This window comes from Equus przewalskii, unplaced genomic scaffold, assembly GCF_037783145.1.
Source record: "Equus przewalskii isolate Varuska unplaced genomic scaffold, EquPr2 ChrUn-13, whole genome shotgun sequence".
Taxonomy (NCBI): Eukaryota; Metazoa; Chordata; class Mammalia; order Perissodactyla; family Equidae; genus Equus; species Equus przewalskii.
This window is the reverse complement of record NW_027228750.1, coordinates 336,890-359,138: the sequence shown is the minus strand read 5'-3', so window position 1 is coordinate 359,138 and position 22,249 is coordinate 336,890. Positions and strand designations below refer to the sequence as shown.

Below are 22,249 nucleotides of genomic sequence, written 5' to 3'. Positions count from 1 at the left end.
ATTGCACCTGAAACCTCCCCAGACTCCAACTCTGGCTCCGAGGTTCCCTGTGGATGGGCTGATGCAGGCACACAAGAGAACATCCTCTCCGAATTCTCCCCACAGTTGGGTGGTTTTTTCCAAAGCCCCTCAGTGGAATGAGCAAAGGACAGAGGGCTTGGCACGTCCTCTTGGCGTCCTGTAAGCCCTTTGCCCTTCTGCCAACATCATCAAGGCAGGGAAGACAGGAGTGCGTGTTCAGGCGGCTGCAACCTGGGCGGGCTCAGCCCCAGCACACTGGCTGTGGGGAGCCCCGCCTCCCTCGCGGTTGACAGCTCAGCTGGTGCCGAGCAACTCGTGCCAGCCAGTCGTGTCTCAGCCTGGGAGTGTGTGCGCGCTCCGCCGGCTGCCTCTGGCCCCAGCTCCCAAAACAGCCCCGGGCGCCGCTCGCTCCACGTCCTGCTTCCTGCTGAGAACAGTCCCTCCCTTGTGCCCATCGCACCGTTAGCTGGAGGTTCGGCCACGTCAAATCGGTTTTCCAAAAAAGCAGGGAGTAGAGCTCTTTCTTCGCCCACACAGAAAGAGGAGCTGGGGAGCAAAAAGCTGCTACACTTTGCACTGGAGATTCGTGGGCAAGGCTTCCCCTTCTCCCAGGCTGCTTCCACTCCCGGGTGAGGAGCGCCCTGTGAGTACCGACAGCACCTGGAAAATGGAGCAGACGTGGACGAGGTAGGTGAGCTGCTGCTTTCTCCCCGCATTCCAGATTTGGTGTCCCGTCCCCGCCCCTGCCCCTGCGTCCTTCTGGAGAGGTCGTCCCTCGCCGCTAGGGGCCTTTGACAGCTTCTCTTTTTTATCGCCTTGCTCTCCGTAAATTCCCAGCCCACTTCTCCTGGTCCTGCTGCACATGTTCTGCTCTCTGGTGTTTTCCTTGCTTCATGAATCTTCCTTCCACTTCTCCTGATGTTAAAAATACCCAGTGAGGCTGCCTGGAAGTTTTCGCAGAAATGCTTCTCTGTCTTGTCCTTGCTCCACAGATGAGAGCGATTCCGAGGGGTGTTTCTTTAGAAATACCTTCGATTTTCAGATACCTTGAAAAATTTCAGATTTCCTTCTCCCCCTGCCACGTTCTGCTTCCCAACGTCACCCTCCACTAGTCACACAAAGGCAAAGGACTCAGTGAGTAGAGCCTAGCAATGCACATCTCCAGAGTCTCCAGTTGGAGCCGACTTTGGGAGAGGAAAGGAGAAAGAAAGGGACCCGGGTGCCCTTCACTGTCAGGCTTTGTGCAGGTCAGGGAGAGAGGCTGCTTTTAGGTTAGAGTTTGGAGATGCCCAATGAAATTGTGTTTTCTCAGTCCCCCACTCTTTCACGCAAATATACTTTAAAATGGAGCTCACTCAACGATAAGAGATGATGTCTTGAGACAAAGACTTCCTTTTTGTTTTTCAGTGGGAGGGTGGTTGGAGAGACTGTATTCAGAGGTGTTTCCAGAGCAGATGCTCCTCCATCTCTAGGATTTAGCTTTGCAGAATTGGAGTGGGGCCAAATGAGTGTTCTGAGTCCTAAGAGAGGGCAGACTGCACCAACGCACGAGATAAATTTGGGGCTTCACAGTACTTGTGAAAAGACTTGGGGGAGTTTAGCTGATTGGTCAACAGGAGTGAACTGTGTACTGTGAATTTTAAAGAAAGGGAAGATTAAAGCTTAGAGTATGTTGATAAAAGTATACTGTCTAGATTTACAAGTGATGATTCTATTTTTTGCTGTTTTCTGCTCTCCTCAGGCCTCTCCTAGAGGACTGTCTTCCTTTCTGGGCATCACTAGACTAGAAGAGTGAAGGAGGGCAGTCAAGAGACATGAAAGGAGTGAAAACCATACTTTTAGAGGTGACCAAAGGACCTGGCGACCTTTAGTCTGGAGAAGTGAAGACTTAGGGAGCGGAGATGGTAATTGCCTTCAAATGTTTGAAGAGCAGTTGGGGGTAGAGAGGAGATGACTGGAATCTCTTAGGAGGACAGAACAACTGATTGGAGCAAGTTGTGAGAAGGCAAGTGATGGCTCAGTGTAAGGGAAAAGCTTTCTAACAAGTGGCTACCTGGGCAGTAAATAGATTCCTGAGCCTGGAATTGATCAAGCAAAGGCTCGATGACCACCTGAGGGAAACGAGAGTGAGGGTATCAGGGATTCTTGCTCTCTATCAGTGTTTTTTCACACTTTTATACAAAGTATTATTTTTTAACTTTTTTGAACTTTATATTTACACGTAACAATTTCAGACAAATTCAGAAATAATTTAGAAAAATCTCAAGTCGTACGTTTATACTTCAATTATATTTCACAAACTGAGTATATTCATGTAATGGGCATCCAGATCAAGAAAGAGAACATAATCAGTGCCCCTGAAGCCCTCATGACCTCAAAGATAAGCTTTATCCTAACTTTTAACGCTGTAGATTAGTTTTACTGGTTTTGGACTTTATGTAAGTGAAATTATCCGCTGTGTACTCTTTTCTATCTGGCTTCTTTCACTCAGTCTTGTGTTGTCCGATTCCTCCGTGTTGTTGTGTGTCATTGTAGTTCATTCCTTCTTGCTTCTATACAGGACTCTATTGTGTGTAAATGTATCAATGTATCCATTCTATCGTTAGTGAACATTTGGGTAGTTTCTAGTTTGAGGCTGTTATGAATAGTGTTGCTATGAGCATTCCTGTGCATGTCCTGGTGGTGAACATATGTACACATTTCTATTGGGTAAATATATAGAAGCAGAATTGCTGGGTAAAGGAAATGCATGTTCAGCTTTAGTAGATGCTGCCAAATAGTTTTCTAAAGTGGTTATAAAGAGAATAGCCAAACAGCTGAGACACAATGAAGAGGTGCTCCCCATCACTAGTCAGCAGGGAAATGCAAATTAGAACCACATGCCATACCACTCATACATATCTCGATGGCTGAAGTGAAAAAGACAGAAAACACCAAATGTTGGTGAGGTGGAAGAGTTAGAACGTTCACACTTTTTTTTTTACTGCTACCCACAATAAGAAATGTATTTACATTACAACCAAGTATACTCCCATATGTAACTGAAACAAAAGTTTCATGTAACAATACTTAACTTTACCATGTGTTTTTCACTCTGGTCTTTTCCACCTTATTCTTTTTCTTTAAAAATAAAATGCTGATGGGACTCAATTCGTTTCACCACCTAATGGGTCACAGATGGAAGAATCCTATAATCATATACGGTGACTGATGTCTCAGATACTTCCTCACTCACGGCTCAGATCAGTTCACAAACATTTATTTAAAATGGGAGAGCCCAATACAGGCGAGGCACTGTGCTAAATGCTGAGGGTAAAGCAATGAATGAGACTAGGTTTCTGCCTTTGGAGGTTTTGCTTTCTCGTTGCCTGTAATTCTCACAGAAAAAGGCTGAGGCAGATGAACACACTGGCTGCTCCGGGAGCACAGTGGAGAAGCACAACTTGGGGGATTCAAAGAATAAAAATTAACTGTAAAATGACTATTTATTAAGCTTGCATTTATTAGTTTGTGTGTTAATCCCTTTGCATACTTTATTTCACCTAATCCTCACAACCCTATGAGGTATGTGGTAAATGTTATTATACTCACTTTTAAGTCAAGAAAATTAAACTTTAGAGAGATTAAATAATTTGCCCAGGTAACACACATAGCTGCGGAAGAGCTACAGTCTGGAACGATCTAATTCCAAAGCCTATGCTCTTAATTGCTTCATTTGAGTTGAGTTTGGTAGGTGACTCAGGTTCTTAGTTGGTTTTGAAGCCAGCTACTGATTCTGACTATTCTTAAGCTTATGAATAAGTTTAAGACTGTGATTCTTGTGATTCCAAGTTTCATTCTTGGCAGCTCTGGAAAGGCCGCTTTCTGAGGGGTTCTTCACATGAGCCCCCATACCCAATCTTGCTCAGTCTACTCACAAAGGACAAAGCACAGAGTATTTGAGTTCTGAAAGTTAAATATCCCCTACTCCCAGTTGTGCATCATCTGCCCCACCACAAGTCAGTGGGAATGTTTTTTCCCAGGACTCTTGCCTGACTGTTGCCAGACTCTAGTTAAATCATTTGGGGAAAGCGTGGTGGAATAGCAAATTTCTCATGAATACATTGGCCCTACAAACAGCTGGTTTTGTCACTAATCAAACTGATATCCAGGAATAGGGTAAGAGTTATCAAAGGAATAAGTTCATGGAGATGATGAGGAACTTGATGATGAGGGTAGTTTCGCCCACCTCATAGGTCTAGTATCAATCTAGTGCTCTAAATTTTTAGCATTCACCCATCTGGATGAGCAACTCCTGAGGTGGTTGTAGGTGTTTCAGAGTCCCTGTTTGTATTAGTTTTCTTTTGCTGCTGGAACAAATAACCATAAACTTAGTGGCTTACAAAAACACAAATTTATTATCTTGCAGTTCTGGAGGGCAGAATTCTGAAATCAGTCTTCTAGGCTAAAATCAAGATGTCAGCAGGACTGTTTTCCTCCTGGAGGCTCTAGGGGAGACACCATTTCTTGCCTTTTCCAGCTTCTAGAGGCTGTCCACATTCCTTGGTTCATTTCATCACTCCAGCCTCTGTCCATTCATCTCATCTCCTCCTCTCATTCACACTCTCCTGTGTGTCTCTTACAAGGACCTTGTGATTACATTGGGCCTACCCTGATAATCCAGCATAATCTCCCCATCTCAGAAGCCTTAATCACATCTGAAAGTCCCTTTTGCCATGTAAAGTGATATATTCATGGGTTCTGGAGATTAGGAATGTGGACTTCTTTGGAGGGCCTAGTCTGCCACACTGTTAAATGCTGGAAAAGTCATTACTAATTCTCTTCCCCTTTTAGGTGGAAATGTTCCTGTTTCTAGCATATGGGAGAGCTGAATAAAAGTCAGGTGGATCATATTTGAACCTTATACAACTTCCCTGAACAAATAATCCAAGAAAAAGTGAACTTGAACTATTAAAGGCTACCTGTAAGATTGAAGGTTAGGAAAGGAAAGCAAATTAACTAGTCTGTTTTGTTTTACATTACCCTGTAATTTGATTTAATAAAGTGCAAGCATTAATTGTATTTGCCTGCTGTGGCTGTGAAAATTTGGAAAAGGGAAGTAACATCCGAGAAAAATAGTGATTTGGTCTCAAAATTCAAGATTTATTTTTGTATTTTATTTTTTTTTATTGTGGTAACTGGTTTATAACATTATATAAGTTTCAGGTGTACATCATTATATTTTGATGTCTGTATAGATTTCATCATGTTTACCATCCAAAGACTAATTACGATCCATCACTACACACATGTCTATCATTCCTTTCACCCTCTTCTCTTGCCCGGTCAGACATGATATTTGAAAATATGCTGCTAAGAGCAGTGTCAAAGAGCATACTGCCTATGTTTTCTTTTAGAACTTTCACGGTTTCAGGTCTTACATTCAAGTCTTTAATCCATTTTGAGTTAATTTTTGTGTATGGCATAAGATAGTGGTCTACTTTCATTCTTTTGCATGTGGCTGTCCACTTTCCCCAACATTTATTGAAGAGACTTTCCTTTCTCCATTTTATATTCTTGGCTCTCTTGTTGAAAATTAACTGTCCATAGATGTGTGGATTTATTTCTGGGCTCTTGATTCTCTTCCCTGGATCTGTGTGTGTGTGTTTGTGCCAGTACTAGTTTGTGCTGTTTTGGTTACTAGCTTTGTAGTATTTTTTTTGTAGTATTTTTGAAATCACAGAGCGTGATACCTCTGGCTTTGTTCTTTTTTCTTAGAATTCCTTTGGCTATTGGGAGTCTTTTGTTCTTCCATATAAATTTTAGGATTCTTTGTTCTATTTCTGTGAAAAATGTTGTTGGAACTTTGATAGGGATTGCATTGAATCTGTAGATTGCTTTAGGAAGTATGGACATTTTAACTGTGTTAATTCTTCCAATCCAAGAGCCTGGAATATCTTTCCATTTCTTTGTGTCTTCCTCAATTTCTTTCAACAATGTCTTATAGTTTTCAGTGTGCAGATCTTTCACCTCTTTGGTTAAGTTTATTCTTAGGTATCAAAATTCAAGAATTTTGATTTTGTTTCTCCTCTCCCACATAAAGTGCAGCCTTCAAGTAAGATAGGATGCCCATTTACCATAGTTACATTGAACTTAAAAGATCCCCATTGATAGCTTATTTGCATTTATTCTGCTCAGTATGAACTCTTAGCCTAGAGGAAGCAGGGATATTTATCTCTTTGAATTCACGGTGAGTTGACAGGTAGTCCCGTTTACTAATGCTTAGTTACAACCAGAGATGGCATTTCCCCCCATTTTATAGATGTGGCAGCTGAGGCTGGAGAGATTAGGTCAGTGTTGGAGCATGGAGGTCTGGCTGATTCTGATATCTTTGCTTACCGTGGTGCTGCTGCTTTGCAATGTAGCACTTTTTATTAGGAAACAGCTCGTCTTCATAATTGTATTATTGAAACATCTTTGGATGTTGAATTTCCTGTTTAACATTTGGCACTTCTAGCAATTAATTTTCTGCATTTGGGGATGGGAAATCTCTGTCTTTGCAATTCTGATCTACTTTTAAGTAGGAATATACTTGGTCTTTGGCTTGAGGAATTTATCTCAATCAGTGCTGTCACCCCTACTTGCTTATTTCTCACATACTACGTCAGACTGGACCTCCCTCCCCTCTTCTTCCAGCTTACGTGCTAAGGCTGGATTTAAAATACGAGAAGACTGGGAATGGGCTGAGTGGTCCCTGAAAGGATAAGTTAGCTGACTTCATCATAGTGCCCTGTCTATTCTGCGTGGCTCAGAGATGATTTACATAAGGCTGTGTGGAGCATCCATCCATTCAGTGGATGCCCGGAGACACTACTGCTATTGAAATTGACCTTATTTTATAAATAAAATTCCAAACTGGGCTCAGAACATTCCACAAGTTGTCTCTGGCAAAAATTCAAATAGCATTTAAAGTTAGAAAAAAGTCTAGAATAAAGGAGATGTCATGATGACCCAAGGTGGCTCTATCTGATTCTATTTTAAAACATTCAAATGTACTGAGGATTTGTTTTCCTCTGTCTCAGAACATCTTCTGAGTTCTGTGGTCAGCAAGACAAGCATGATCTGAATTTTCTTTTTCTCCTCATGGCTGAAGAACTTCATTAGTCATAGACTGTTTATAATTATAATAATAACAATGACTTGTACTTTCATAGCACTTTAATAATTTCGAATACATTTTACCTTAATCTGTCTTATTCTCTTCAGTCCTTTTATGCTTGCTCCACTCTGCAGAAACTTCTTTCTCCCTTGGCTTCTCCAAGGCCAACTAGGAAGGTGGTAACCTGAGGCTGGTGTCATATCATGGCCCAGGCAGAAGGCATAGAAGGAAGCAACAACTGCTGGTATACAAAAGCTTTGACTGACAAAGAAAATTGAATAATTTCTAGCATTTCACACAATTTAAGAATATATTTATTTTCTATTGTGGAATATCATTATTCGTAATGTGGAATAGCCTGTCCTGTGTAATTATATGACTTTACTTAATCATTCCCCTATCCTGAAGGCTTTAGGTTTCTAGTTTTTAACTGTTATAGTTAATCCTTGATAAACATCGAGGGATGTAAAGCATCTTCTTCCATAGGATTATTTTGGAATGCTAGCTGTTCAGAAGTGGAATAACTATGTCACACGCTTCTAGTTCTTGAAAATACATTACAAATTGCTTAGAGTTTAGACTTATGAAACTCATATTAATATAGAGGCTATTTCATCCCATTTAAATATCTTTTTCAAGACCTGAGTCCCTATATTGCAGAAAGGGAAACAGAGGCACCTTGACATCAAGTGGCGTCTCCTGGGATAGACGAGGGAAATCAGGAGCAACATTCGGAGCTTGTATCCCTCTCGAGGGTGAAATGCTTCACTGTTACTGTTAACCTCTCTGACCATATGCAACTTTCTCCTAAAATGGTTTCCAGAAAATTTTAATATAAGAAAATGTGGATATAAAAGTGGATATAAAATACATCAAAATTATGTATATATATTAGGATGTCTATTGCAAGGCAAGAATAAAAAAGAAAATAGATGCTGTATTTGGTTATGGGATTATGGACAATACTGCTTATATGGTGCTTTAAAACTAAGTCAATATATGTTTTTATAGCAGGAAAAATTTGTGTTTATGTCTACCAAGTGACAACTTGTAAAGCATGGAACTGAGTTAGTTTTAGAAAGATTATTCTGTGTATTACTTAGAAATTTCTAGATTATTGGCATCACAGGAGCAGTATTATTGCCAGCAGACCTAGGGAGCTGGTTGTAGTGTCGCTTTACTCAACCTGAGCTAAAATTATTATGAGTGGGCCTTAACATACCAGTTGTTCCCACCCACACCCCTCGCCTTGCCTTTGCTAGGACAATTTTGTTTATCCTTCAGAGGTTAGTTTAAGCATTACCTCCTTTGGGGATTATTTTTGGAACCTAGCTCTGGATATTTTCTGTAACCAGAGCACGCTCTGCCTTCTCTGTTATAGCATGCAGCTAGTTGGTTTACTTGGTATTTTCCATATCGTAAGTTTATTGGAAGAAAGGACTATCTTTTGTCTGTAAATCTGCAGCATCATATATTGTTTCTAGCACTTAGCAGATACTCGCTTAAGAACTTTCCAGAGGACATTTCTGCAAGGCTCATGTGAATATCTCTTTGGTATGCATCTCCTTATTATTGAATGAATACAGCAGATTATCAAAGCTGGATGCCATTATACATTCAAATTGTATTTATTTGTTGTTTAAGAAATATGTGTAAAATTCCTATTATGATCTAGACTTCTTAAATGCTGGATACATGATAGTGAATGATATAAAAACCCTGCCTTCAAGGTGCTGACATTCTAGAGGGGTCACCAGGCATGAGTATACACTACCGTTACACCTTGACCTCACAATTCCTTAAGTTTGATTCATTTCAGTACGTTATAAGCACAGCCATCCTTTGTAACTCATCTTCACTCCAAATTCTCCATCCTTAGGATCCTTAACTCTGAAATTATATTCCCTGACCACAAGGTCAAGCCCTCCATCTCCTCACTCTTTCTGAATATTGTTTGCCTTATCGTTTACTCCAGTTCCTCCACTCTCTCATATCTCCCAGGCCATCTGCTCTTCATTCATCCGCCTACTGAGCCTAGACCTCAGGGTCAGCTGTTTGAATGGTTCTCAGCCCTGCTTTAGAGTCTCTTACTGCCTTAACAATCCCCAACCCTTGGTAGCCCTCAGTCAATTTTTTATCCTTTAGGATTCTATAAGCTTGATTTAGTACATTACAAAACCATATCGCGAAGGAAGACTCTAAATTCATTCTTTCTAATCTTGAGCAGGTCTGTAATGTTGTTAAGACCTCTTCCTCCTCCTCCTCCTCTCACTTGCCTCCTCTCCTGACTCTTCCTCTTTCCGTAAAAATGCATTCCTCAGAACCTTTGATTTCAATAACATAAATAAAATTAAGATACTAAATTGCATGTTCAGTGTTTTTTCTATTTTGTAGAATTCACACAAGCATATGGACTGACAAACAACTAAAAGTAAATACAATCAATGTTGCCTTTAGGTGGTAGCATTTTTTATTATTTTTATTTTTCTCTACACACTTTTCTTTTTTCTGAAATTTCTAGAAGGAGCACATAATTCTTTTAAAATTATTAAAAATAAGCATTATAAAGAAAATAAATACTAAGAGATTACGTGAATAAAAAGGTAGGTGGGAATGGGAAGAAATCATCCCTCTCTTGAGGCTTGCTTGGTCTGGGGCTCTGAGATAGACTGAGCCAACTGCCTTGGCATACCCCAGCGCCTGGTGAATAGTGGTTGTTAATGAAAACTGAGAACTACAGAATGTATTGCCAGGACCAAAAGTAAAAAGCACAAGCTAAGTTTTAGAAGTGAGGGGAGACACCATATACCATCCCCGAGTGATGTGACTGAATCCAGGCGGGTTATTTTCATGTCCCTCTTGAAAGAGTGGTATCAGTGTCTGGGCTGATTCAGGGGACAGGGAGGAGAATTTATGAGATAGTTAGATGTCTGATAACCTCATAGGGCAAAGTGAGGGAAAAAGTTACTTGAACCGCCTTTACCTTTTTACAGTATTAAGTGGTTTCTCTGAACGTTGATAGATAGCAGCAAGAAAAATAATGTTAGTCCCCTTTAGAACAAAGACTCAGGGTGAGAGCAAAAGAAGTCATAAAACTCAGAGGAGGTGTTGCAGGTGCACAATGATGCTTGCAGTTCCCTGTAGCAATTGAGGACTTAGCACTCCAGAAAACTACCTCCCAGCGTTCCAGTGGGCTGTGGCCACGCTCAGTGAATAGACTGTGTTGAGTGAAGGGTGTAATTGCAGCCTGTACTGGAGAAAGTGGATGTTACTGCATCGGTGCCAAGTCAGCCCACACTTCGTGGGCAGAGGGAGACGCACAAGTGAAGCTCTCTCTGTTCTGAGAGGCTTTGCCAGTTAAGCATCCTAGCTTGCAGAGGTTATAATGATAGGTCTTGAGAGGAGAAAAATTATAATCTCACTGTATTTATTATGTAATAGTCTTGTGCTCTGCATCTGTGACTTCTATCCTATTTGCATTTGAATATGTGTTTTTGCAATTCTGGTGCCAAATGGGGGGTATTTGGCAATATTTGGAACATGGAAGATATGCTCAGTGTCTCTCTTGGCAAGAGAAAAAGAGATCTGAAAAGGCGAAGTCTCAGGGCTTGTTCACTAAGGGCCTTTCCCATTTTGATTGTGTCTATCTCCATCACCTCTCCACCCAGTCAGTTCATTCCCTTTGTCCCTTAGGGGCAATGCCAAGCATTATCAGAGAAGGGGTTCAGGGAAGTCGTGAATATTTGGGGGAATTTGGATAGAGAGAGGGAAGTATAAAATAATGCATGACCCACTCTTCAAGAGAGGACCTATATAAAAAGTCATATTTGCCACTTCCCTTTTAGGATTTTAATTCATTAAATACCTGTTATACCTGTATTCAAATACTCAAGTGTGAGCGGTGTCCATCGGGGATGAAGTGGTGTTCCAAGAAATGAGTTTGTGTCTGGATTTGACTCTAAATGTCATCCCTTTCCCACAGCAGCGCTGCCCGCCCTTCCTTGCACCTCACTTTCTCAGGGGTCATTTCCCTGGAGTCAAAGCAGGTACAAAGGAGGCTCCTGGTAGATGTGTGGGTAGAAATAGGGCATATTGGGCAGAGTAAACGTTTGGAGTCAGACAGATACAATTTTCCAGTTCAGGCTTGACACCAACTAGCTGTACGATCTTGGGCAGATTGCTTCATCCTTCTAGGCCTCTTGCTTCCTCATCTGTAAAATAAGGGTGACAGTACTGACTTTACAGATTTTGTGAAAACTGAATGAGATTCAGGAAAGTATATCAGGCACTCAATGAATTGTGGTGGCCGCATTGGTGGTGAATTGTGCTGGTTGGCCACAGTAATGATGGTGGTCATTTAATGCAAGATTAGTGTTGAGGAAAATTCCAGTGTAAAAAACATGTTTAACTGTAAAGTTATGCACAGTCAAGCCAGAGACTGCTACCTGTAGATGTCTTTCTTTCTAAGTTGGCACTCTTTGTGAAACCCACCATTTAAAGCTTCTCAGAGCCAGAGCTTGACGCATTAAAGAAAGGCCACAGTTCTCCTCCTCTTTCTAGCCCTTTTATATCTGCAAGGGCTGAATGTGGATATAAATCAAAAATGTGAAAAGCAGATCTTTGAACATTAGGAACATTTCTTTCATTTGAACTAGAATCTAGCAACTCATGTCAAAAAAGCTTTAAGAATATTGGGGGCCGGCCCAATGGTGCAGCGATTAAGTTCACACAACCTGCTTCAGCGGCCCGGGGTTCAACAGTTTGGATCCCGGGTGTGGACCTACACACTGCTTATCTAGCCATGCTGTGGCAGGTGTCCCACATATAAAGTAAAGGAAGATGGGCACGGATGTTAGCTCAGCGCCAGTCTTCCTCAGCAAAAAGAGGAGGATTGGTGGCAGATGTTAGCTCAGGGCTAATCTTCCTCAGAAAAATAAAAGATTTAAGAATATGGGAATTAGAACAGAATGTGTGTTTGGTTCAGTGCCTAATACTGGGGACACCCCAATAAACAGCAAACGTCAGCAATCTTCCTGTCATACCAATAGCCCCGCTGTTGAGAAGGCCACACTGAACCTATTACCTTACATCTTTTATTGGGGGCATTAAATAGAAGAACAATGTAAATTAGATCAAAATATGTTGCCCAGTTTTTTTTTTAATGGGAATTAATCATTTAGTATAAAAATAGCAAAAAAAAAAAAAATGATATTCACTTGTATTTTCTACCATCCTAAACCTCCAGCCTTTTCACTTCTCCAGATTCTCTCCTATTCTGATCAGTAGGCATTTTGTTGTTGTTGTTGGAGGAAAGTTGGCCCTGAGCTAACGTCTGCCACCAATTCTCCTCTTTTTTGCTTAGGAAGATTGGCCCTGAGCTAACATCCGTGCCCATCTTCCTCTACTTTATGGGATGCCTGCCACAGCATGGCTTGATAAGCAGTGTGGAGATCCACACCTGGGATCTGAACCCCGGCCACCGAAGCGGAGGGTGTGAACCTAACTACTAGGCCACCGGGACATGTTTTACTGCAGTGCAAATCTTAGTCCTTATCCTTTCTTGCTGACAGTTTTGATTATTTTAAATCATCTTTGGGGGTTCTGAGAGTTAGATAAAGCTACAGGGTTTGAGGAGGGATGTGCAAATGGAGAAATGTTTTCCCTGTTGACGCCCCTTAATAATCCTGTGTGTGGGTTGGATTTTGGGGAGGAAGGCTTGAAGAGAGGGGAAGGTAAAAAGGAAGTTTGAAAGGGGTCCTGAGGAGCAGTTCATGCTGACTCAGGTGGAGGGAACAAAAGGAAAGCCCTGAATACACCTTTCATTTTCCTACTTTGGGGCCTATGCCATGTTTCATCATGTATTCACATCCATCCTTCAAGGCCTAGGTTCAATGTTCTCTGTTTTCTATAGATTTCCTAGACTCCCTCTAATCAGGACAAAATTAATTTCTATCTCATTTATGTTCTGAAATCTGTTTTAAATCTCATTATTCTAATAATTCTCTCTTTGAGTCCTGTCTGCCTCCCCCAGTAGACTCTGAGTACCTTGGTGACAGGGTCTATTTCTTTTTCACCTTTGTATTTCCAGTGCTTGCCATATAAACAACTGCTCAATAAATGTTTATGAAATGGAGTGAAAAACCCTAGAAATAGGAATCAAGGCCTAGTTTTTTGCTCTAAGTACTGCTATAGCAGATTGTTTTTCCTCCTTCTGAATTTCTGTTTATAATAAGGACACCTTATAAAAAGAAGTTTGGAAGATAGAAAATGCCTCTGGAAGATGGCCTTTGTCCCCAGGCTTAGAGAAGCTAAACCAGGGTGATGGTGAGTGACGAAGTAGGGGGGCCAGACTATGTGGTGCTGGAAAACCCCAAGTGTATGTGACTGCCCTGGGGAGGGGCCTGAAAAAATACCCACCCTCTTTGGGAGTTTGGACACTCATATGGGAAGAAATAGCCCTGGGTTAATTATCTTACTAGGGGAGACTGAGGAGAAGAAAGCAATGGGGCCTAGACAGGCCTATTTCTGTTTCCTTAGACATAGTCTGGGGGTGACTTTGGACCTGGTATACTAATATCTCATACTGTCCAAAGACTTGCTGCACAACTTGTTCTGTGATGTGAAGTTGTACGATTGTCATCTTGCCATTGCTCGTGAATAATGTGGTCCATTAACACAGTCCATTGCTCTTCTTAGTCCACAGATTAAATAGGCCAAAATGCAAAGCGATAACACCAAATATGCAGTTTGCAAAGAGCAGTCTATGGCTGCCTTATAGAAAATCTCTCTTTGCAGGCTCCATCATAGTGTTACCCTTTGCTAAGGAAGAAGGACCCAAGTTCCCACCCCTCCCCACAATGTTAGGAGAGTCTAGACTAGTGAGACCCGTAAGCCGCTCAAATCCTGGAAAGGAACTGTATCAATGGCCATTTTTTGGCAAAGCAAAACTGAGTGCCTTGGATATTCCTGACATAGTTGAAGCTACCATATTTAGAAAATTACTGGAAGATATCATCAGAGCACAGTTGGACAGCATCCTAGTATCAGAGTGTAGCAGATGGCTTTGAGAGGAGCAATTATGTTCTGATCATTCTCAACCTAATCACCCTGGAAAACTTTAGGAAAAGCTAGTAATATGGGATGTTGAATGTTGATGTATTGTTTGAGTCTAGTATCTTCATAGCTACTTATCAGCAAATAAAAAAAAGTGGGTAATATACCATGCAGAAATTAAATGAGTGAACAGCTGGGGGTGGATGGCTTGTACTTGCAAAATGCTTCATTCTTCAAATTAAGCAGGAGAGTGTCTGGGCAAAAATTAGTAAATCTACTTTTATCAGAATTGGTATCAGTATTGACAGATTGATGAGTTAGGGAGAAAAAGGATAAGTATAGTTCACTTAAACAGGAAAAGCAATATTTAAGGTAAAAGTGTCTTGGAGGAAAGATTATATATGTGCATCTATGCAGGAGAGCTGTAAGTGCCCTGGTGAACCACATGCTACCTGAGCATCAGTCATTCATGGACTAATGTTAAAAGAAAAAACTATGGGGTTGGCCCACTGGCGTATTGGTTAAGTTTGGCGTGCTCCCCTTCAGTGGCCTGGGTTTGCAGGTTCAGATCCTGGGTGAGGACCTACACCACTCACCAAGCCATGCTATGGCAGTGACCCACGTACAAAATAGAGGAAGATTGGCACAGGTGTTAGCTCAGGGCCAATCTTCCTCACAGACGCAAAAAAAAAAAATATCAAGAAACATTTGAATTTGAGAAACCAGGACAAAGACATCCAAGTTTTTTTCTGGACTAGGGTAATATGGAAGAATTTACCAACATCTTTTACTGTTTCTTTGTGTGTGTGCGTGTGGCCAGGCTTGGAGTCTGTCTCTAACATACCTCAATTCTCTTTGCACTTCGCTTTATCAGATGTTGTCACAAATTGCAATCCCTTAGACATATACCCTGTGTTTCTTCACTATGAGCCCCTTCCCTAGGGGAGCATCAAATTCCTCACCAAACTTTTGGAGCAGCTGAGTGAGCCCCACTCTCTGGCAATAAGAGAGGGAATTTGAGCTGTTAATAGAGTTAAAGTGATTTTTAAAAAATCTTCTGAGACTACAATAAGCCCATTAACTCAGTACCCATCCAAAGTGGCCTCACTACCCTTCCAGTTATTGATTCATACAGGGTAAGCAGCTGGCTCAGAGCGGGTGTGGGTCGGGGGGAGAAGGTGAGGTGTCTCGTGGGACCATGCCTCGCCTTGCTATAACCTGCTCCTGATTAGAATGTGGAATCTTCTGAGCAAAGAGGATTGAATGCGATCAAGTCTGGAAAGTTCCCTGGATCTTTGGAAAGTATTAAAATGGGTTTTATGGTTAAGCATCTATTAGAATAGAATTGCATAATTACTGCAAGGACCCTTAGAAATTCATGTACTTCTTTTACAAATATTTGAGGAAACTAAACCTCAGAGAAGTAAAAGTGACTTATAAGCCAGTTAGTAGCTTATCATCACAAATTAATTATTTATGTGCTGTAGCCAATAGTTTACTCAAGACTGTATCAGAAAGCAGAAATGAAATCTGCACTTGATCTATACCAGGGTCACAGCCTCAGAGACCTATAAGGAGCCAGGAAAGTACCATAAATGAGTGCATGAGCTGGGACTACAAGGATAGGGAGTGACAGGGACTGTGGCAAGCTGTAGAACACGTCTGTTCTGTTTAAAGGCGGCAGGTTATCCCCCTATGTGGAAAGACAGGCCCAGTGTTGCTAGACCCATTCATTTTCCAAGAGGCATTAGAAATGGGTCAACCTTGTATTGACCAAATGAAACATGTTGGATGGGCTGAATTTGGCCTGAGGAATGACCCTGCTCCTGACGGCAGATGCACAGTTAGCTAGGTCTGTGGACTGAGCATAAGGGAATCCATCCAATGTGTGAATAGCAGCAGCTAAGTGTGAGTTTTTTCCCCACAAATTTTTCAAGACATTGTTCTGGCTGATCGTTTCAACATCTTTCCCCTACTTGATCTCAGCAAGGGGAATCCATAAGCAGTACATTCATCTCTTTCATTGTTAACTCTCAGAGAGAATTTTTAATGACAAGTGGAGCAGGGAAAGAGACCTGGAAGAACAACAAGCCACAAGCTGGTGATCTGCTTTTGAATAAGAAAGAATTGCCAGGTGGTGTATGTAGTCCAATGTGCCCTGTCTGGTACTTTCATGTCCATCTGGAGCTTAACAAAGTGAAGATTCATGCCAAGATCCAGCCCTGAGGCAGAAAAGCAAGAACATCAACAATTTCTAAATAAATGCCAGGCTCTCCTCCACCTTCCTGTGAATGTCTTCTGGCTTTTAAAAGGAGAAGCCCTCTAAATCTCTCTCTACAGAATTATTTTTGGAACAACTAACTAGGAGTACTCCAGGATTTAAGGAATAAGCTAAATGTTGAAAGCATCTCTCTGTAGGTTTATTGCAATCATCTGTTTTTGCCTTCTCCACCCTGACAGTCTGTTGTCAAAACAGCAGCCAGCCCTTTTAAAAGAGTCGTCACTCAGTTCATCTCTCTTTTTGACTCACAAGATTCCAGTGACTAAATGCCTCTCGATGTCCCGCAAGCTTGTTACAGTCTGCCCCCTGCCCAGCCTTCCCACTACTTCCCTGACTTCACCTCCTACTACTCGTCACGGGCTCACTGCCAGCCCCACTGGCCTCCTTGCTGCTCCAGGAACGCGCTGGCAAGCTCACTCCTAAGGGCCTTTGCGTTCGATATTTTCTGCTTAGAAGACTCTCCCCAGATACCCAATGGCTACCCTCACTGCTTTTCAGAAAATACTTGCCTACTGAAAATTGCAATCGCCTCTTCCTCCCCACACCTCAGGCACTCCCCATCCTGTTCCCTACTTTAATTTTTATAGTGCCTGTCCCCAGTTACCATTATACATTTTACTTACTTCTTTCCCCTTACTATAATGTAAGATCCATGAGTGCAGGCACTGGTGTCTGTTTTGTTCATTGCGACATTCCTATAGTTTAAAACAGTGTCTAAAAACACACTAGGTGTGGGGCCAGCCAGGTGGTGCAGTGGTTAAGTTCACATGTTCCACTTTGGTGGCCCGGGGTTCACTGGTTTGGATCCCGGGTGCAGACCTTTGCACTGCTTATCAAGCCATGCTGTGGCAGGAGTCCCACATATAAAATAGAGGAAGATGGGCATGGATGTTAGCTCAGGGCTAATCTTCCTCAAAAAACAATAAATAAATAAAAATAAAAACACACTAGGTTCTTGATGAGTATTTGTTGAGTACATTTTGAGTTTTTTTCTCCTTCTGTGCTAGGGATGGTGGTCTTCACTGTGCTTGACAGATACACCTATTGCTACTGAAATGTAGTGTTTTAAACATTTCCATTAATAGCCTTTGTCTGTTTTCCGTGTCAGGTCTACTTCCTAAACATACCTTGAATTTTTTTGCTTCATCTCTACTATCTTTTCCTTCAGTGAAAACCATCACAACTTCTTGCTCTCTCCATCCACTTTTGTTCCCTCCACAGTCTCACTCAGCAGGCAGAATGACATATCTGAAATTAAATCTGGTCATTTACCATTCATTTTCTCATTTAAAATTCTTCAGTGGTTTCTCATTGTCCTTCACATAAAACTCACTATCCTACTCATCCCATAGCCCTGCATGGTCTTGTTGAAACATTGGGTCTCTCTCTTCCTCTGACAGCTCAAGTTCCTTCCCAACTCAGGGTCTTTGCTGTTCCCTCATGATGGAATATTCTTCTGTTTCCATTTTTCATCTGGTTGACGTTCTCTGCATCTCAGGAATTATTTGTTCAATAGCTGTCTCTACATGTACTTATTGAGGATAGGAACCCTTCCTGTGGGGTGTGTCTTTGTATCTCCAGCACTTACCACTGTCCCTGCTACAGAGCAGGAGCTTAATGAATTCTTGTGGAGAAAGAAATGAAAACAGAACATAGGTGTCTTGCCACCTCAGGGATTGGGGACTGTGTGGGGTGCTATCTCATTAATCAACAATGTGTTTCTCTCCACAGAGATTATTTTGCAGATGATGATGAGGAGATGGTACCCAGAACAAGTCATGCAGCAGGTAAGGAGGCCGTGGGCCTTTCCTTGCTAGATACTTGGTTTCCTGCCGATCGTATTCGCTTGAATTATGGACCCCTTAAATTCATCACGGCAATATCCTCAGACTTTTTGTCAATTTCCAAATTTGCACATACTAGTGTAGCATATAATTCCCCACCTTCTCAGCACAGTGCAGTAAATCATAAAACTGAAATACTTGTGTGAACTCGTCATACTTTTAACAGTTCTGTAGTTGTAAGATTAAAGTCACTTGTAAAATGATTAAAATAGATTCTGCTATTAAAATGAAATCTCTACTCTTAAATGTACCATTAAAATGGGTAATTAAGTGTCACCCGTATAAGTGAGATTAAGTGAGAAAAGCTCTTAGTACAGAACTTTTCAGGGAATAAGCACCCAGTAAATATTATTATTATTAATGTATTCGTAATAATATTATACCGTTACCACACTAACATTAGCCAGGGATCTACCTGAATGACAAAACCAAAGTGAAGACAGTTCTCTTTGGGGGAACATTTTTCACAAAAACTTTTTATCACTGAAGGGTTTTACTTCATTTGCTAAGTGGTTTACCTTTTTCATACCAGCCTTGAAGCGCAGATGGTTCATATGCACAATGTAGAAAAAAATTTTTAATTTGAATGTGTTAAAGACTTCAGAGTCCCTTAAAATTAGCATTGGTAATGGTGTATATTAAATCTACAAATCCCAAGGGCCTACCATACTCATTTTGAGCATCAGGATCCTCCATTTTGAGGTCAGATCAAAGGACTAGGGCAAAAATGGAAAAGGAATAGACAAAATGGCTACTACAGGCAAGATATTAGGGTGGGCATTTCATTTATTGTTTTGTTTAATCCATATAAAAGCTCTGTGAGAGAAGTATTATTATTCCCATTTTTACTTTTTTTTTTTTTTAAAGATTTTTTTATTTTTCCTTTTTCTCCCCAAAGCCCCCTGGTACATAGTTGTATATTCTTCATTGTGGGTCCTTCTAGTTGTGGCATGTGGGACGCTGCCTCAGCGTGGTTTGATGAGCAGTGCCATGTCCACGCCCAGGATTTGAACCAACGAAACACTGGGCCGCCTGCAGCGGAGCGCATGAACTTAACCACTCGGCCACGGGGCCAGCCCCCCGTTTTTACTTTTTAAAAAATTTTTATTATTATTATTTTTTGCTGAGGAAGATTCGCCCTGAGCTAACATCCGTGCCAATCTTCCTCTATTTTTCAGTATGTGAGCTGCCAGCACAGCATGGCCACTAACAGAGCAGTATAGGTCAGCACCTAGGAGCTAAACCCGGGCCACTGAAGTGGAGTGCACTGAATTTAACTACGAGGCCACCAGGGCTGGCCAATTATTCCCATTTTTACAGAGGCAATGAAGCTCAGCAAAATTAAGAGATTTGCCTAAATTCCCACAATTAGCTAGTGGTCAGGATTCATATGCAAGCTTCATAGTCTCTTCTCTTCCCATCATATGCCACTAATCTAACTGTAATGTATTGTCATTCTGTTTCATCACATTTTCTTCCGTTTAATAGCCTATTTAATTTCATCTAAATGTAGAAGACAGAATTCTTTCTAATTTCTCTTAATTAAAACATTCGCATTTACTTAGAAATAATCAGAATATCAACAAAACAGGTACAACATTATTATTACTATTATTATTAATATTATTAATTTGCAATCACAGAGTGTTATACAATGAACAGAACAACAACCATTTTGTACAAGCTGAATCAAAGACAGTTGAAGATGGAAAAAATACCACTTCCATCTATAAGTAATTTGTGCTGTGCACCGATAAAACCTACTTTAAATTTCTGTGCTACTTTAAGCCCCTATGCTCCGCCAGGCAAAGTTAGCGGCTGTTGAAAATACCATTAAGGACAGGGCTCTCTAAGGACACACTTGATAGCATGCTAATTTTACAAAAATGAAAAGACACTATACAGTGTCCAGTTTAAAAACAATCTATATGGCCTTACATTTCATTTTTTTTCTTTTAAATCAATAATGTAATGGGAGTTAACTATTTTTAGACAAGAAAAAAGCTGCACTGGAACCACCCTATTTATCATCATTATTTTCTCCTTCATTGTCGTCTTCATCTTTCTTTTCACCATCATCTTCCTGATCCTTTTTTTCTTCCTCCCCTTCCTTCTTTCCTTTCATTTTTTTTTTTTAAGTAGAAAATGCTTTTTTCTGAGCATTTAAAAAAATGCTGAGCAGTTGAATAAAGTATCTGAGGATTGTCTCCTGTGCTCCTTCTGGCGAGTTTACAGAAAGAAAGAGGGCAGGAGGGAGAGCAGGAGGACGCTATCTCCCATGCCCTAGGTTGTCTTTTCATTCTGTTGATGGTTTCCTTTGCTGAGCAGAAGCTTTTTAGTTTGGTGTCATCCCTTTTCTTTTGCTTCTGTTGCCTTTGTTTTGGCGCCCATGCATATATAGTCAATTAATTTTCAACAAAAGAGACAAGAATATACAAAGGAGGGAGGAATTGAAAGGAAGGAAAGAGAAAAGAAAAAAGAAAAAAAAACAAAGGAAAGGAAAGGACAGAAAAAGAGCCTATGATGACTTTTTGTCTCTTGGCTCCTTAGGATCTCCTTTGCCCTTATGTCCAGGTCTGTCTAACTCTTCCTCCATGAGGCACAGAGTCACCCAGAGCCCATTTTGCTCTCACTTGCACTGACACTGTCTACAGAGCTAAGTATTGTAATGGCTGTCATTCTTTCTGACTTAAAAAAGAATTGTTCAGTAAGAAAGGCTCATTGTGAACACCATGCTTCTTCCTACCTTCAGGCTCTGAAGAGGAGGAGGCATGATATATTCAAGGAACTAGAGAAGAAAGCCAGTAGCCAGCGTGCTCAGGGTTTAGTTGGGAAGCCAGAGGTGGGACAAGGAGCTGGTAAAGTAAGCAGGGGCAATACAAAGCCATTAGAAGTAGGTTTTTGGGGCCTGCCCTGTGGCCGAGTGGTTGAGTTCGCGCACTCCGTTTCAGCGGCCAGGGTTTCACCAGTTTGGATCCTGGGCACAGACCTAGCCCCACTCATCAAGCCATGCTGAGGTGGCATCCCACATGGCACAACTAGAAGGACTCACAACTAAAATATACAACTATGTACTGAGGGGCTTTGGGGAGAAGGAAAAATAAAAAATAAAATCTTTCAAAAAAAAAAAAAAGGCTCATTGTTTCCTCTGTCAGCCAAGAAAAGATGTGTTCTTCTGTATTCTCTACCTGTGTCTACAAACTTGAGCCCACCTCAGTTTGAGGTCCTCTGTGTACTATGCTTGAGAAAGCTCTGATGTTTTCTTCTTTCACAATGTTTCTTCTCAAAGGCGCGCAGAGGCTTAAGTAGCAGCTTAGCCTGTGCTAGCTTCTCTGGGGCAGTGCTTCCTTTGATCAGTGGAATGGTCCTGTCTCTGCCCCTTTGCCTGTTTTCCCCTGACTCTTGGGCCTGTTACAATCCCCTTTGCTGCTAAAATAACATAGCGTTAGCATACCCTTAGGAAGGTTGAGTGGAAAGAACATACAATTGGTTCTGTCACTCTTTAACAATGTAGTCTTGGACACGCAAACTTCTGAACCTTTATTTACTTGTTAGTAAAATAGTTTTAATAATCACATCAGTCTGTTTCCCTGGTTACAATAACTTTATAAATGAAATGTTTCATGTGAAACTATTTTGTAACCTGGAAAGCCTGCTAAGATGTTGGTTGTTACAATAATGGTTATTATTTCTAAATGATAACCTGAGAGATTCTCTATAGAGAGATTTTTAGAAATACTTTTTAGCTAGTAACTTGATTTAAAAAAAAAAAAAGAGGCTATTTCTGTTATCTTTGGTCACATGATGAACCACTGTAACACTTAGTGGCTTCAAACGAGGTCAGCAAACTGCAGCCCAAGGGCCAAATGCCAATTCTTATAATTAAAGTTTTGTAGCAGCATAGTCATGCTC

At 41.1% G+C, this 22,249-nt stretch overlaps 1 protein-coding gene across 21 annotated transcripts in view; it reads left to right on the top strand.

Annotated features, from left to right (window-relative positions):
• Positions 1–205: 205 nt before the first annotated feature.
• Positions 206–22,249, top strand: part of PDE4DIP (phosphodiesterase 4D interacting protein) — a 176,990-nt gene continuing 154,946 nt past the window's right edge. For 17 of the 21 annotated variants that reach the window (XM_070607718.1, XM_070607716.1, XM_070607702.1 and 14 more), the window contains exons 1-2: positions 318–708; positions 18,225–18,280. In XM_070607718.1, coding sequence (XP_070463819.1) covers positions 689–708; positions 18,225–18,280 — 76 coding nt within the window. In that variant the 5' untranslated portion in view covers positions 318–688. Of the gene's footprint in view, positions 709–18,224; positions 18,281–22,249 lie in introns of all 21 variants that reach the window. The other 4 variants (XR_011536717.1, XM_070607692.1, XM_070607695.1 and 1 more) reach the window with 1 other exon arrangement.